This window comes from Salvia miltiorrhiza, unplaced genomic scaffold (genome assembly GCF_028751815.1).
Source record: "Salvia miltiorrhiza cultivar Shanhuang (shh) unplaced genomic scaffold, IMPLAD_Smil_shh original_scaffold_358, whole genome shotgun sequence".
In the NCBI taxonomy this organism is placed as follows: domain Eukaryota; kingdom Viridiplantae; phylum Streptophyta; class Magnoliopsida; order Lamiales; family Lamiaceae; genus Salvia; species Salvia miltiorrhiza.
Window position 1 is genome coordinate 50,818 of NW_026651535.1, and position 18,551 is coordinate 69,368.

At 38.1% G+C, this 18,551-nt stretch overlaps 1 protein-coding gene across 1 annotated transcript; it reads left to right on the forward strand.

The window, feature by feature from the left end:
* The first annotated feature begins 10,707 nt into the window (after positions 1-10,707).
* On the forward strand, positions 10,708-14,896 carry LOC131004214 (leucine-rich repeat receptor-like serine/threonine-protein kinase RGI4). The gene is made up of 2 exons (XM_057930841.1): positions 10,708-13,932; positions 14,240-14,896. Exons 1-2 carry the CDS (start codon positions 11,115-11,117, stop codon positions 14,731-14,733), a joined length of 3,312 nt encoding a protein of 1,103 aa, XP_057786824.1. The 5' UTR covers positions 10,708-11,114; the 3' UTR covers positions 14,734-14,896.
* Positions 14,897-18,551: the final 3,655 nt, after the last annotated feature.

Sequence of the window (18,551 nt, forward strand, 5' to 3'; positions counted from 1 at the left end):
TGATTATTCTAATCTCACCCTTTTGATGGGATAAGAATCAAGCAAAACTAACTTAAATGATAAAAATAATCAAGGGCATTGAGATACCAAAGTTTCAATCCAATAAAATAAAGAGGTTATGGCAAAAAAATACATGAACTTTAAAAAAAAATTGCAATTTTCACCCAAAATTTTCAATTAAGCCAAAAAATATATGAATTTATATTTTTGTTGCAATTTTCACCTAAGCTTGACTTTCAACAAAATTGAAGCTTAATTGATAGTTAAAATTAAGTCAAATATATTAAATTTTGTTTTCTTAGACCCCGAGCTTCTAAATACTCATCATCATCAGAAGTTAGATCAAAATTAGGTAAAGTTCGATTGTCAATTAAGCCCTAATTTCATTGAAAGTCAAACTTAGGTGAAAATTGCAACAAAAATATAAATTCATGTATATTTTGGCTTAATTGAAAGTTCAGGTGAAAATTACAACTTTTTTTAAAGTTCGTGTATTTTTTGGCCATAACCCCTAAAGTAAACAAAAGATTAGTCTTACTATTTTTGTCTATCAAACCTAGTACTTCAAAGTAAATGCCCCCTAAGCTTATTCATCATAAAATTAGCCGAGACACAATAATTTACTACTCCCTCCATCCCATTATTTATGGGACGATACTGTTCGGCACGAAGATTAAGAAGAGTAGAATTAAGGGAATTAGATGTTTAGTGTTATTTTAATTAACATACACACACGCAGTCACACACTCACATACACTCCTCTCTCGGCTTCTCTCTCTCGCCGGACTGGTACACGGCGCCGCCGCCGCCGGCGAGCGCCTCCGTTGTCGGCCCCTCTCCGTCCTCCCCCTATCCTCTCTCTCCCTTACCTCTTCCCTCTCTCCGCCTCTCGTTCGAAACAGGGTGTACGCCCCTTGTGCCGGAGACAGAGAACAGCCGCCGCCTCCTTCGTCCTCCAGCGCCGCCGGGCTCGCGGTGAAGAGTCGCCACCGCCGCCGCCTCTGTCGTCTGCCAGCTCGATTCACCAGCAAATAGATATCGAAACCAAAAATCAAAACAAAATCGAAACCCACAAACAGAAATCCACAAATCCATAAGTATTGAAGACAAAATTGAAACAAAAATCAAAACCAGATCTACCCACAAACATCGAAACCCAAGTATTGAAGACAAAAATTGAAACAATTCCTTCGTACTCTGTCGCTGCGTTGCTGCTAGGGTTCACTCAAAGGGGGTGGAGCAAGCGGAAGGTGAGGGAGGCGGCGGAGGAGAGAGTGGCAAAGGCGGGAGGAGCACCTGTGGTAAAACGCAGCGACGAAGGCGGCGATGCGGGTGCGATCGGATGGTAAGGGGACGAGAGGGCGGTGGTGGCGGCAGATCGACGGGCGGTGGTGGCTGAGAATGAGGGAGGCAGAGACTATGGCGCGACGAGTTGCGAGAAAGACGACGACGCTCTTCGACGACGAGAGAGAAGTGGAGGCGGCAATATTTTTGAAGCCGGCGGCGACACTCTCTTGATTACGAGTATGTGAAAATGGAGGAAGAGAGGACCGAAAGGGAAAATAATTAGGGAGGAATGATGTTATATGTTAAGAATATAATTAGTGAATTAATTAAAGCCTTAAGTAACCACTTATTATTTTCCAAAATAGAAACGTGTCATTTAGGTTGGGACAACCCAAAATGAAATACTCCCTCCGTCCCAATAAATGTGGCCACTTTTGTTTTCGGCACGGAGATTAAGAAGAGAATTATTATGTTTTAATTATGTGTGGTCCACCAAAATTAAAGAGTTAATTAAGTGTGAAAAACATTCTTCTTCGGACTTAACTTGTTCCCCAGTCTGCCGCCGGCGCCGGCGAGGGCGACGGCAACAGAGAAGCCAGCGATCGTCCCTCAGTCCTCTACCAAATCGCAAATCAGACCAAATCGCATAGCCAAAAACTAAAAATACAAAACCAAAAACTAAAAATCAAAAACCAAAAAATTGCATAGCCAAAAACCAAATCAGACAGATCGCATAACCAGATTCGTCGTCGGGAATCGAGGCCAAGGGCCGTGATTAAAGTGCCTGGAATAAGGGGATATGGAGCTCGGTGGCGGCAGCCCTATGGCTGTGCAGTCGCCGGACTTGAAGAAGAGGTAGAGTTTAGACCTATGGCTGTGCAGTCGGCGGTGGCTGGTTCGCTAGCTGCTACGCGCGGTCGCCGGAAATCGAAGCTGAAGCGGTGAGTTTAGATTTAGGGTTTGTGAGAGAAGGGCAGTGCGGTGGCTGGGGAAACGAGCGGCGGTGGGGGAAACGAGCGGCAGCGGCGGTGGGCGGCGGGGAGAGAGCAGAGACCGGCAGCGGGGCGGCGGGGCGAGAAGGAGAGAGCGGCGGGGCTGCAGCGGTCAAGCGTCGGGGCGAGAGTGAGAGAGAAAGAGGGAAAACAAGGGGGTGGGCGGCGGTAGGCAAGTTTTGTGGGTGGGGGAGTTTATTTAATTAGGGGTTTAGGTTTAGTTAGATGTTTTAATTAGATTAATTAATCAAACTTAATTAAAGTAAAAATTTCTATTTTAAGAAAGTGGTAACTTTTAGTGGGACAAACTAAAATGGAAAGGTGGCCACATTTATTGGGACGGAGGGAGTACGTGCTATTAATAATGGGACGAAGGGAGTATATTTTTTTGATAAAATTAACAATTAAGTAACTAAATTAAAGGGTTAATTGCACCAAATATCACCAACTTTGGCTGAATTCCATTTTCCCCATAAATTTAAAAAAATTAATTTTTTTTATCACATATTGAATTAGTCGTTCATTTTTCCCACGATTTTTTCTCCCTCAGATCGGAGTTGACGTGGTGCTGATGTGGCTCGCCGGCACTCGCCACACACGTTCCACTTCAGCGATTGAAAACGTTGTGTTTTTTTATTATACCACATATAACGAACTTTGACCGAATTCCATTTTTTTCATAATTTTTATTTATTTTTCATTATTCACCCATGTTGCCCGGAGCTTCGGCGATTTGAATGGTGGCTTGCGATGATTTGCAGGGACAATCCGGTACTGTATTTTCGAGCTTGGGGGCGGAGGACGGTGGAGCTTCGGCGATTTCAGCCGATGGAAGACACGAGATAGATGGGTGGCAGCTGGTGAGATGGAAGACAAGCGGAGCTTTGACTGGCGGCGCGCGTGATGGATGGCGGCGAGATTGGGATGGAGGAAAAGAAGATAGCCGATTTTTGTTGAAGAATAAGACAACCGATACTTAGGGATTTTTTTTCTAATTCAAGTGATATTAGGGCTTTTTTGTGTGATTTTATTATTTGAGTAATTTTAAATTTTAAATTAATATATATTCCACATCAATGTTTTGTGTAAATTTAAATCGACATCAGCGACACGTCAACTTTTTGGTCACAAGAGCTAAAAATCGTAGGAAAAATGAATGAGTAATTCAAATATCTGTGATAAAAAAATGAATTTTTTTTAAATTATGGGGAAAATGAAATTCGGACAAAGTTGGTGATATTTGGTGCAATTAACCCTAAATTGTACTCGAACACAAGACTTTTAACCTTAGCATTAATTGTTCTACCGCTAGGCCAACATATACACACTAGATACAATATTTTAGTTGGGCAAAAGATTACATCATCTTTCTCTTAATTTTCTTGATCTCTCTTACTTGTTTCTTATCGTAGCTTATTCTTCTTCTTTTCTTTTTTTGATTGAGGTTGAGGAAGGAAAAGGCGGAAAGAACTTTAGAATTTTGGGCAAGATGAAGGAAAGTTGGACTGACTTAAAAATTCAGAGATGCCCGTCACTAATTGCACAATATAAATAATATTTCTAGTCATCAAGTGGCATTATTGGTCTGTTTCATGGGAACTTTTATTTATTTATTCATTTTGAGAGTTAGGAAAAACTTGGTCTAGAATTTTGGAATAGTGATCTATAAATTTCAAGGTTACAGTGAAAAAATTAGTTTGTTTCTTCAACTAATATTGATTTGTTATCTTTAACCCACAAAATTTCACATAATCTTTTCTCGAATTTTATTTCACAGCTTGAATCAGTTTCAAGCAAGATGAACAAGGCTTACGACTTGCTAAACCTAATGGAAGTACATCAAATATAATATTTAAATTTTAGTTTGATAATTAATACTTCTGATGGTTTGGTTCTGATCGCTGGTTCTTACCAACAAACTCTAGTTCAGGTGACTCTTACCAGCAGATCCGTCAGACCGCACTTGATCGTTGGAATATACTCCCTCCGTCCATGAAAGAACTTCCTAGGAGGGAGTGACACGGGTTTTAAGAAAAAATATTGTTGAGTGTATTGAGAGTGGATAAAAGATAGTTGAGTGTATTGGGAGTGGTGAAAATGTGTTATAATTAATATTGGGAGTTGTGAAAAGTGAAAAGTAAGAGGATTATAAGTGGTGGGGTATAGTCCATAAATAGGTAGGAAGTTCTTTTGTGGACGTTCCAAAAAGGAAAGATATGAAGTTCTTTCGTGGACGGAGGGAGTATAATTAATCACCACCAAAGTTGCAACTTTTTAAGTTTTTTTTTTTGTTAAAATTCATTTAATTACACCTAAACTTGTTTTGGTTATACTTTGCAACATCTTTTTTAGAATTACAAGAGATGCGGTTATACTTTGCAATATTTTTTTAGAATTATAAGAGATATATATATTATGTAATCAAATAAGCAATCAGCTGCACGCAGACGAGACATCTACACCACGCAAAAGTGGAAAAACTACCCACGCACAAGCGGGATCACTACCCACACACAAAAATGAGAAAAACTACTCACATGCAAGTGAGATTGAACCCAAGACCTCACACAAAAGAGAATTTTTAGATGCCTCAACTTTACTACTAGAACTAGGCCTTTGCAACATTAATTACATTTTTGCAACTTCACTTTTTTGGTTGGTGAAATAAGGAGAAGTACATATAATTGAGATATCATACCTATATTTGAATGATCAATGTTTACCATCTCATCAAATTAGCTAGTCTAACTCAATTATATAAGTTAAAATGGAGTTCAACTCTCAACTGTTCTTCCTCTATGAAATCTGCGAACGGACATAAAATTTGAGAATAGTCTTCAGGGGCGGATCCAGGATTTAAGGTTAGGGGGGTTGAATTTATTGATCTACGACGTCCAAAGACATTTACACGACCGCCCCCGAACCAAATTTTTTTGAGCATTCCGTACAATTCATTTTCATGCATTTTTTAACAATCACTTAATATAATAGATAATTGTTTGCAATTCAATTAATTCAACATTAAGTAGATTGAAAGCATATACAAAAACATACTTTTATGCATTCTTTTAAAAAAATATATTTCATTTTCTAAACAAATAAATTAACTTTCATTGTTAATAATTAGTAATTTTACTTTTAACTTTAGAATGGATTCAAATTCAACATTAAAAATTAAATAAGAAAAAAACAGGATAAAAATAACATAAATATAACAAATCAATGTACAATGTTAATTAATATGGATAGTTGGATATGCTATAAATAATGTATTAATTATATTCTTTCTTCTATTTCTTATTTATATACACATATACATATATATACATATGCATATATAAAATAAAATATATATCTATATTTAATAATTAAAATAAAATTAAAAAACTCAAAAATTGGGAGGGGGCTTCGGCCCCCCTAGCCCCCCCCCCCCCCCCCCCCCCCCCCCGAATCCGCCACTGTATATATATTAGTCTTGATCATGGTGACATTCTCTATATCTATTTCTATAAATCTGTTGAATTGGGAGGTGGCTTCGGCCCCCCTAGCCCCCCTCGAATCTGCCACTGTATATATATTAGTTTTGATCATGGTGACATTCTCTATATCTATTTCTATAAATCTGTTGAAAACAATCAGGTATTAATTATGTATATATTTGCAAGATGATGGGCAAAATTGTGACAAATGGCCCCTACCAATGTATCTTATACTATTAAATATTTTATAGAAGCATGTATAATTAATATTGATATACCATGCTTAAAAATATATGAAATGTACACTTGTAGTAGTGCCAATAATTATGGCAAGAAGGATGTTTATAGAAGCAATGCTTCCTGTCCAAGTTAAGTTTAGGGAAGTGAAACTTTTTTGTATTGAACGATTAATTACATGTATTATACATGTATTATGCAACTGTGACAATGTTGCTATTACTGATGACTGTCTTATTTATAGGCACAATCCACCCATTATAGGGGAGTCTGTTAAGCTTCACTCTCCATTTGTGCGGGGGAGGGGGGGGGGGGGACTATAGAGTTTCAAGTCTACGGATCGGGCAGCAATGGTGGCGCATATTGGCTTCACATGAATAAGCATTAATTAATTTTTAATGACTTTATTCACAACTCTACAGTGATTAATATTAATTATTTATCGAAAAAAGTATTAACTAACTTTAATTAAGTATTTAGCACTCATCGAAAATTAGTTTTGAGTATATAAATATACCATAATCATCTATTCAAAATATAGATCGATCTTATATCATTTAGTTCTATAAAATTAAATGTCTCGTTACTTAAAATAATTGACCAAACATTAGTCTTCTCAAAATCTATTTTCCAACAAACATAACTTCATTGAGAATTACAAAAAACTACATCGTAATCAAATCGTTTGATACATACAAAATTCACTAGGACGTTTCTAATTTTGTTCCACGATTTCTTTAGTTTAACAAGTGTAAATCCATACCTACTGACTGTTTAAAATATTGGCATCTCTCTCTCTCTCTCATGTGCAAGCCTCCCAAAGTCTCGTGCTTTGATTCCCAATTAGACATCCTTGTAAGATAATTTAAGTTAAAAATAATGTTGTTTCAAATTGATGCCAGAAGTCACGAGGCCAGCAACATGTGCTACAAATCCAAATCAAATTCCTAACATAGCCTTCTGTCACGCGACATCACGTGATCCCACGATTTATTTATTATTATGAAAAATGAAAAGCTAATATTTCAAGCGGCAACTCTCAATTTTTATCTTATTTTATCACTGGGTTGTTACGTGCCCTAATAAGTCAAATCGGCACCTATTTTTACAACTTAGGAAAAAAAAAAAAAGTAGCAACGATAAATTCGCTTCCTCTTTAATAAGTGGGTTTGAGATTTGAATAATTTATTATGTACAAATCATTATTGTAACTAATCAAATTATATCAATCAGGCATAACTCATGAAGTGACAAAGTTAAGACATTCAAATACTCTCCTTTATGTGATGTAGAAGTCCTCCGTGCAGATTGCTTATTTGATTATATAATAAATATTTTTTATAATTCTAAAAGAAAAAACTAATCAAATTAAAAAAAGAAATTTATACTACATAAATGTTGGGGGACTTGATATCATTAAGGGAAATTTTCAGAAAATGTCTAGCTCGACATTGTGGTGGAATATATACAAAAAACATTCCAATATTTCAAAAGTAATAATTCTATACCTAGCATTTTATAATTGTAAACAAAAATGTCAGCATTATGTGTTTTGGGATTAGAATATCTACGTACGACGTGGAATTTATGAAATTTCCGCTTTTGCTTGAAAATGCAAGCTTACGATTGAGCTAATTTTGACTATTATTTGAGGGTGAATGGTCGATAATCTTGTTTAATTTTATGAGAAATCGGACAATACCATTGTTTTATAGTTATAGTGAAATTTTAATTTTTTAGAGAATAAAATGAAATAACGTGTTCAATCGTTTTTTTTATTGAAGTAACATGACATGTATATTTATGGTGTCACAAAATAGGTTGGGTCAATCTTATTAGAATTACAAAACGTTGAATACAAATTATTACTTTTAAAACATCGATTCATTATCTGATACGCTCTCTAACATTGAATTTTGTTCATTTCCTTATTGTACATTCATATATAATTAAAAGTAAAATTGTATATAAACAAGATAATTCAATAGGTCCAATGTGTATGATTATCAATCATAAGATCTAATTTAAAATTTAAAGCAGACAATTTAGATTTAATTAAGTATTAAAGATGAAATTATTGTACGAATTTCTTAATTAATAGATTCATCCATTCAATTTCACAGGTTATTTACAGAATACAGATCCCACCAATAAATTTGTAGAGTTTAAATAACCCCAGAATAAAATATTAAGATGTTTACGAACATAGTGTAAAAAATTAATAAACCAATGCTATCACAGATCAGGATTTGGAACTTACTGCTAAGATGCATCGAGGGCAATATTTATTTTTAGTGGCCTGATTTAGATCTAGATCCAATACCATACTCTACTTTTATTTATGATACTTAAACTTCTTTATTCCCCTGTCATTTTTATGTAATTATTTTCTACAACGGTAATTATCAATACTAATAAAATTATGTCATTAGCTTCAAATGTCTGGAGCATATGATTATTGCAAAGATGTCATTATATTGAATAATGAATATTATATGAAGATTGAGTTGTTGGTAGGATTATTCAAGGCGGAGAATATTTCTAGACCTTGAATAATTTAGATTCTTATATTGATATATAATATTTTTTTTTGAGTCAAATGGATTTGTGAGAGTTCTTGACTTTAATCCCACTTGCATGTGGTGAGTTTTTTCATTTTTGTGTGCGTAATTTTTTTACTTTTATGTGGGTAGTAGTCCTATCTGCGTGCGGTTATTTTTCCACCTTTGTGTGGTGTAGAGATCTCACATGCGTGAAGTATTTTTTCCACCTTTATGTGATGTAAAGGTCTCGTCTGCATACATGTGGCTTATTAAATTACTTCCTCTATCCCTAAAAATTGTGATACAATCACTCAATAAAAGTGGCACAGATTTTAAGAAAAAGTGTGGTATTTGTATTCGAGAGAATATTGGATCTTATACTTTTTTGTAAATAGGAAGATGAAAAGTTTGTGGGATCACTTCTAAATAAAGAAAGGTCACAATTGTGATCTTATTATCATATTTGGATGTCCCAAAAAATTATGACCCGTATTTCATCGTCAATGAACCAAACTTGTTTTATCTATGCATTGCTGGCCAAGAAATTCAACCCCAAATTGAATGTGTTCAGCAACTCGACTTGGCGACTGCAGAATTGGCCATCTTTAGGGGGTTGAGATACAATTATTATTTCATTTGGGTCGACGTCTTGCCAACAATACTGAGCAAGAATCCGGTGAGGTAAGTCCGCGACATGTTGGAGGAGTTGGCGCCGCGGCGTATTTTGGCGGCGGCGAGTCGACGATGTTGCATAGGGATTTTGATTTATTTTTTTCATTTGAATTTATTTTTCTAAGTTTCAAATTTTTGAAAAATAAAATTTCAAAATCAAAATAAGAGGACATTTTCGCTTGAATTTGCCTTTTTTTTTAGTTACTCTGTGTCAATTAGATAATAACATGACCCACAGTTAACATGACCCACAGTTAGAGCGACACATCAGCTTTCGGACCCAAAATCCCATCATTTCAACACCAAAATGAGGACAAAATGTGATATTGAGAACATTTGACAAAAATAAAAAGGTACAACTGAAATAAAAATATCCTAAAATATTGATATTGCATATTCTTTTAACTTAACATATATATTTTCTAGAGTAAATTATTTTTTTTAAGAAAAAAGAAAATACTTTTATCATGATCACGAATATGGACAATAGAGAAGACCCTCCACATCAAACACATGGTTCATTCCAAACACACAGTGAATTTTGTATAAATAGGTAATCCGTTAGATTATTTAAACTTTTAACAGTCGCATTTTGTAGTATAAATGTATAATACAAAATTTTCTCAAAGAAAAAGTATAATATAAAATCATGCATAATTATTTAAAAAAAAAGAGTTATTTACGTTTAAATATAAGAACTTTCAGCAGTTTTTTATTTTTTTTTCATGAACTTTTTTTTTGTGAATCTATATAAATGAACTTGTGCTCGTCTGATTTTTCCTCGGCGAACAATTTTGATCGGAGTTGTAACTAACTTAACTTCTACGTAGCATATTATTGTTTATGTGGCGTACAAATGTCAATTTTAAATTAAGGTTATTTGCATGTAAATACACGAACTTTTAGCATTTTTTAATTTTTTTTCATGAACTCAATATTCTTATAATTTTTCCACGTAATTTATTTTTCTCATATTTCTCAATTAGTTTGTGTTGCAGTTGGTTATGGTTAAAATGTTAATCCAAACCTTTTTATTGTGTCGAGAAATCGTTAATATGATCTTTGGATCCAAAAAAATTTATCATTGATTGAGAAATATGAGGAAATAAATTGCATATGAAAAAATGGACTTTGTGAGAAAAAAATATAAAATTCAAGAGAAAAATTAGAAAATATTGAAACTTTGTATGCTTATATAAAAAAAATAAATTGTTACAATCAAAGAAAGAAAAAAAAATCTACTCACACTCTAGCTCTTTGGGTGACTCGAACCCTTGACTTATTGATTAGAGGAGAAGTATCTTACCAACAGGCTGCGCTTCATTGTCACATACTGAAACTTTGTATATTTATATGCAAATGACTCAAACTTGGTAAGAAAAATAAAATCTGAAAACGATGTGACTGTAACAAAATTTATTCTGCCACAAATAAACCCCAGAGAAAAGAAATGATAGTACGAAAGTTTCCAGCACATAAAGTTACACATATAAAGCGATAAAAAAGTGTCCATTTCTGGAAATAAAAGAAATTTAAAATTGCAGTGTCACCACTCACTGTGCCATCTCCATCCACCTTTCCCCTCTCATTTTCTTAAACAAAGCAATCCTCATCTCCACCTCCATTAACAAATCCCAGAAAAAATTCCCCCCCCCCCCCCCCCCCCCTCTTTCTCTCTCTCTGCATATACATACACGCATCTGCATACAAACACAATGGCCTAGCTGTTTCTTGGATCCGGAGATTCTGCCACTTTAGAAACAATATTTTATGCAGCTATATATCTAAATTATTCATAGCCCACAAAGACATGATCTTGTTTTCCTCCCAAATTCGCCTCTCCCTAGGCTCAAACCCTTGTTTCCCATCGGAATTTGTATCATAATCTTTTTTATGTTTCTCTAATGCCTGTTTTTCAATGGCGTCTGCTTTTCTTTTTCCTTGCATTCTTTTCCCCTGTTTCCGGCCTTAATTCTCAGGGCCAAGCGCTCCTCGCGTGGAAGCGGACCTTGAACGGCTCCGTCGACGCGCTCAGCGGCTGGACCCCCGACCACCAGACCCCGTGCTCGTGGTTCGGGGTCGCCTGCAACCTCAAGAATGAGGTTGTTGAGATCAATTTGAAGTATATTGATCTCCTCGGAAATGTTCCAGCTGATTTTAGTTCGTTGAGGACTTTGAACCAGCTGGTTCTGTGCGGGACTAATCTCAGTGGGGCGATTCCGCAAACACTAGGCGAGCTTCAACAACTCAAGGTGCTCGATTTGAGCGACAATTCATTAACAGGGGAAATTCCTAATGCAATTTGCAATCTGCCGAAGCTGGAGCAGCTCCATCTCAATAGCAACAGGCTTGAAGGTCCAATTCCGGGCGAAATTGGGAACCTCGCCGGCCTGATGGAGCTGACGCTGTTCGATAACCAGCTCGTCGGCGGAATTCCGGCGAGCATTGGGAAGATGAAGCAGCTGATAGTGTTGAGAGCCGGCGGGAACAAGAATCTTGGCGGCCCTCTACCTCAAGAGATCGGAAACTGCTCGAATTTAGCCATGTTGGGCCTGGCGGAGACCAGTATTTCCGGCTTCCTGCCGCCGTCGCTCGGGCAGCTCAAGAACCTGCAAACTCTGGCCATCTACACGACCCTCCTCTCCGGCCAAATCCCGCCGGAGTTAGGCGATTGCACCGAGCTTCGCAACATTTATTTATACGAAAACTCCCTAGCGGGATCGATTCCTGTTCAGCTGGGGAAACTGGGGAGGCTGGAGAATCTCCTGCTGTGGCAGAACAGTTTGGTCGGAACCATCCCTCCCGAGCTCGGCAACTGCAGCAGATTGCTCGTGATTGACGCGTCGATGAATTCGCTAACCGGAGAAATTCCGGAGTCGTTCGGGAATTTAAGCTTATTGCAGGAGCTGCAGCTGAGCGTGAACCAGATTTCCGGCAAGATTCCGGGTCAGCTCGGCGGCTGCGCAGGACTGACTCATATCGAGCTCGATAACAACCAAATCTCCGGCAGCATTCCGTCGGAGTTCGGCAATCTTCGCAACTTGAGCCTGCTGTTTCTATGGCAGAATCGGTTGGAGGGAAACATTCCGCCATCTTTATCCAACTGTGAAAACCTCGAAGCCGTTGACTTGTCGCAGAATGAGTTGACAGGTCCGATTCCGAGTGGAATATTCGATTTGCAGAATCTCAACAAACTTCTGCTGCTGGCTAACAATCTCTCCGGCCCCATTCCGCCGGAAATTGGGAACTGTTCGTCGCTGATCCGGTTTCGCGCCAATGATAATAAGCTCACCGGAAATGTGCCGGCGGAGATTGGGAAGCTAAAGAGTTTGAATTTCTTCGATCTCGGATCGAATAGGCTGTCTGGGATCATACCCCCGGAGATTTCTGGATGCCGGAATCTCACGTTTCTTGATCTGCATTCGAATTCGATATCGGGGAATTTGCCCAATGATTTGGATCATCTTGTTGCTCTGCAGTTTCTAGATGTATCTGAGAATATGATCGGAGGTACGTTGAGTTGGAGCTTGGGCTCGCTGATCTCGCTGACGAAGCTGGTTCTCGGGCTGAACCGGTTCTCAGGCCCAATCCCTAGCGAGTTGGGATCGTGTTCACGGCTGCAGTTGCTTGATTTGAGCAGCAATGAGCTGGAGGGGCAGATTCCGGCGAGTTTGGGGAAGATTCCAGCGCTAGAGATCGCTCTGAACCTGAGCTGGAACCGGCTTTCAGGCGGGATACCGGAGGAGTTCACGGCATTGGACCGGTTGGGGGTGCTGGATATCTCTCACAACCAGCTCTCCGGCGACCTTCACTACTTGGCTGATCTTCAGAATCTTGTTGCGCTCAATGTCTCCCACAACAACTTCTCCGGCCGCGTGCCAGACACGTTGTTCTTCTCCAAGCTGCCGCTCAGCGTCCTGGCCAGCAACCCGGAGCTGTGCCTCTCCGGCAGCGCATGCGCGGCCGACAAGGGCAGCAGCGGTAGGCGCGGAAAGGGGGCGAGGGTAGCAATGGTGGTGCTGCTCTGCACCGCATGCATCTTGCTGTTGACCGCTCTCTACTTGATCCTCGGTGGCAAGATCCGGGCCCGCAGGTCCCACGATGGCGACTTGGACAACGAGGATGATGTGGAGTTAGGGGGACCATGGGAGGTCACCGTGTACCAGAAGCTGGACTTGTCAATCGCCGATGTGGCCAAGTGTCTGACACCTGTCAACGTGCTCGGCCACGGCCGGACTGGGGTCGTCTACCGGGCTTTGACTTCAGGGGGGACCACCATTGCGGTGAAGAGATTCCGATCGTCAGAGAAGTGCTCAGCCTCCGCGTTTTCATCGGAGATCGCGACACTGGCCCGTATCCGCCACCGGAACATCGTGAGGCTGCTAGGGTGGGCCGCTAATCAGAAGACCAAGCTATTAATGTACGACTATCTCCCTAACAGCACATTAGGGGCGTTACTGCACGAGGGGCGAGGGGAGAGGGTCGAGTGGGAGACCCGGTTCAAGATAGCGTTGGGAGTCGCCGAGGGCCTAGCTTACCTGCACCACGACTGTGCGCCGCCCATCCTCCACCGCGACGTCAAGACTCATAATATTCTACTCGGAGATCGATACGAGCCGTGTTTGGCTGATTTTGGACTAGCAAGGTTTATGGAGGATGAGAATGCTGGCTCATTTTCAACACATCCCCAACTTGCTGGATCATACGGTTACTTTGCTCCAGGTAATTTCCTTTTTTAACTAATTTCTCATGTTATTTCTAACATATTTTGATTCTTTTCTGTTCACAATAACATCCAAATTGATGTCTCCACTGCTACTACTTTGGTAGAGACAAAGTATTGCACAGTTGGATGATGTTACTTGTTTTTGGGATTTGTAGTTATGTTTGTAAGAATAAGAATATGCATGTGAAATCCATGTGATTGTTTGTCCACAAATTTGTCTCGACATACCCTGTCTTCTACGCTTATCTGCCATTTTCTTGAAAACTTTTGGATCTCTGTCTCTCTAACTTTTTGTCTCTGCAGAGTATGCTTCCATGGTAAAGATCACGGAGAAGAGCGACGTCTACAGCTATGGCGTCGTCCTACTAGAAATCATAACGGGCAAGAAGCCCATCGACCCTTCGTTCCCAGAAGGCCAGCACGTGGTCCAGTGGGTGCGCGATCACCTAAAGAGCAAACAGGACCCAGTCGACATAATAGACCAAAAACTTCAAGGCCTCCCAGACACACAAATCCAAGAAATGCTCCAAGCCCTTGGAATAGCCCTTCTCTGCACCAGCAACCGACCGGATGACCGCCCTGCCATGAAAGACGTGGTTGCCCTGTTGAAGGAGATCAAGCACGAGCCCGACCTAGCACACAAGCCCGCGGCTAGATCGCCTAAAGGGTCCGAGCTCCCCTCCTCATACTCGTCCTCATCAGTCACCCCGTCTCAGCTGCTGCTTCTCCAAGGATCATCTAATTGCTCCCTGGCTTACTCATCTTCTTCCACAAACTACAACAAAGAGCATCAATGATTTCTTGGAAACACTTTTTTTTTTTTTTTTGGGATTTTTTGTTAGGAGTAGGACATCAGTTAGATGGCAATGTAAAGAGGTAGGAGCATTATTGATTACAACATCAAGATCATTGTTACATTATCTAAAAGAAAAGGATCAAGTTTCTTATTACTAAATCAAATCCGATAATTTCTTGCAGTATTAAATGTTTTGTAATAAGAATCATTCTTCAATAATGCTTGCATGTGTAGTATGCATTGAAATGAAAGATGCAACCTTGTTAAGTTGTATTATGGACAAGTCATTTTCAATCATTTCATGGAAAAAGAAGCATAAGGATGTCTTCATTGGGCAGGCATATGCCTTGTTTTTGTTCCTACATGGTTTTTGTATCTATTCGAAAAATTATAGGGTTGTGGTTAGGAACTTGATCACAATCATGATTAGATAGCGCACAATCTAATATAACCTCGTTATTTTATACAGGAAGAAAAGCATCTTCAATATAAAATCTTTCAAATACTAATAATTAATTCTTCTTTCTCAAATTAGTTGTGATCTCACCACTTCACCAATTGGACCATCGTATGATGGAGAATGCTTAAAAAAAAAATCCAAAAAAACTCCTTTAATCTGGAGATCGAATAAGAAAAACATTTTCCGTATCCTCGACTCCCAAAAGCCCCACCTCAACGCCAACACTTTTTGTCCCATAAATGTGAAAGGATGAGCTCTAGAGGACCCCCACCATGTGACATGGATGCAAACAACATACCATACCAAAGTTGATGATGCAAAAATTGACAGTTTGGCCTATGGTCACATCCTTTATTCACAAGCAAAACCTATATCTTATCATCTAGCATTCCATATGCAAATTCATTATCTAAACCTTGATTTTACATCTCTAAGAGCAAAGGTGAAGAGAAACCTATAAATAGGCAAATGGGGTCACCATGAGGTAGTAAAAAAAGCAAGTTGTCATCCCATTGAGAAATGAGATTTTTCTGGCCTGAAATCCACAAAGATTATAAAAGATAAAATCTTGGGCCCTCTTTTAGTACTTGAACTGTTGAGCCTAACCACTTAGGGATCACAATTCACAGCATTAGTTTTGTCCACTCGAAGTGAAAATCTCACTTCCCTTTAACAAAACTAGTGTCTCACACTACTTCGACCGCCCTCTGATTTAAATTTTCTAGACACCGAATAATATATCACTTATAGTTGAGATAATGTTGACTTGGTGGAAAATAACCTATTGTGTGAGGAAGATGCAAATAGGGCTAGGATGATCAATAGTTGTGTTCATTTCTTCCGAGAGAATAGAGCTCCGTCATTATCGTACAAAAGGGTCACTAAGGGAATGAACTCAACTATCCCTCAATCAGAGCTAAGCTACACTTGATGTAGAAATCCACAGCAAGAAAGCTATACACCACGAGAATCATATTCAAACATAGGGAGCGTTGGCAAAATGATTTCGAACTGTCCTCGGTGACAAAGGGAGCTTGCTAGGAACTCAACTGGTGCACTCAACAGCATTTACAAGCCAAATTTATGTGTTTGCTCTCACACATGCAGAAACAAAAGCTCATAATACTACACCACAGTTAGTCCTTTGCAAAAAAAATGTATGGACCCCCACATATATATTTGTTATGTAATAAATTCTAACACAGAAGAGGAATCGGTTGGGAAGGGAAGAAAAGATTAATCTGACAGAAACCCAACTTAGATGGAAAGGACAAGATCCTCTTACAGGTCCCCTACATGAGTTGATGGATGGCCACATGATGTCAGAATGGAATTTTGCAAAAAAATCTAGGGATATTTCTGGAAATAACAGTTTTGTTGAGATTCATCTGAATCACCAACTCTGCCCTCGAAAGTCTTATTGTGTCGGGAAGTCAACACCAAAGAATTAGCTAATCTGGACAAGCATGGCAATACTACATAAAAAATGAGTGCGTAAACAAGAAAGGGGTGCTTTTTAGCAGCATTTAACAATAATGTTATGTAGATTTCTGATTAGATTATGAATTTCCTGCTGTCGTGTCAACCTAGAATACTATGTTTATTACCTAAATTTGACATGTAATACTCTGGTAATGTTGGTTAACTTGTATATGAGTTAGAAAGCATCGATACTCACTAAACCTTTCCAGTAAGTCATATTCGATGAGATTATTCCAACTCTTACTAACTCCTCTGTTAAGGCCTCGACTGTTTTGAAACGGAAAGGCCTCGGTGAAAAAAAACATGGATAATTTGGTAGTATATAGAAAAAACAAGTGAAGCATGGTAGTACCTTCAATTTCAACTGTATAAATCGTCATTCGCCAGCAGTGGACATATAGCCGGAATTCAGAAACGAGACAGCTCAAGTGTCTGCCCAAAGAGACATGCATTAACATTGGCGCCAATTTTTTATTTTAATTTTAAATTATAACAACAAAAAACTAAAAGCAGAAGAAGTCTGGAACTAAAATGGAAAACGCGTCCTACCCTAAAACCCTTGCGCCGCTCGCACCACCACTGCCGCCCAGGCCCTGTTCTTCGAGCAGAGCAGCAACCCATACGGCCATACCCATTTCCATTTGTGAGGTGTAAGGTAGAATTAGATTTAATTTATGACTTTTTGAATTAGAATTGGTAGAATGTAATTTGTGCAATTACCTCGATTTTTGCAGTTTGGAATTGTGCAATTTGTGCGAATTTAGATTTGTGCTCTATTTATGATATGAAATGCCAATCGTCAATTTATCATTTGTCAGTTTGTGACATTTGCTAATTTGAATTGATTTATAAATGGATTAATTTAGTTCAAAAAATAGATAAATGAAGTCGTCGAGGTGAAAAAAAATGAGCTCGATTACAAAATCCACAATATGGGCATTTCGAGTATGTCAGATGCTCAATTGACATGGCACAAGAACATGATCAAAGAAGTGCTCAAATGTAGAAGATTTATGTAATGTAGATTTAAATTATCGTAATTTTTTAATCAATATAATTTGATACTCCATTTTAGTTACTGTAATTTTTATTTTAATTAATGTAAATATTTAATTATAATTTTAATAAAATGTCAAATTTTAAAATAAAAAATTAAAATTAAAATTATAACGCTTCTTTATAAAATCAATGCACAATCATGCTCAATTATGCAAAGTATATGCGCCCCTAAAAGAAAGAAGGGTACTTTTAAACGTATCCTCCTTTTTTCTCATCATAGCCCTATTAAAATTAATAATAATAATAATTATAAATATACTATAATGCCCTTATACCCTCAATTTAAAATTCTAATTAAAGTAATAAAATAAATCTTAAAGAATATTTATTGGTGTAGCCTCCAAAAAACTGAAGAAAAAAAACTTTAGAAGAGGGATGAAGAAAGAAATCAATCACAATTCACAACGAAGAACTATCATGCTCCAAAGAAAAGATTAACTATTCTGAATAGATTTAGTACCTCATTTCTCATTTTTGCTTAAATTCAAATGCTTTGTATTGATTCTCTTTACAAATCCGACACTTTGGTTTATCTAATCAGAGTATATAGTTTATCTAGTCATAATATATATCTATAAGATTGTAGCAATTCGATTGAGTCCATGTGTAATTATCTCTAAAACCATAGATTCTTAAACTATATGACTTGCAATTTTGTTGCAGAAAAGCACTGTAGACTGTTATGGCAGCATAAGGCAAATGCCTACAAGTTTAAGGAGGCCCGATTTTCTTCCTAACTCAAATTTTTACTTCGAAATTAGTCGCAAGAAAAAAGCTTACGATATAAGAGTTATGATTTCTTCCTTCCTCCATTCATT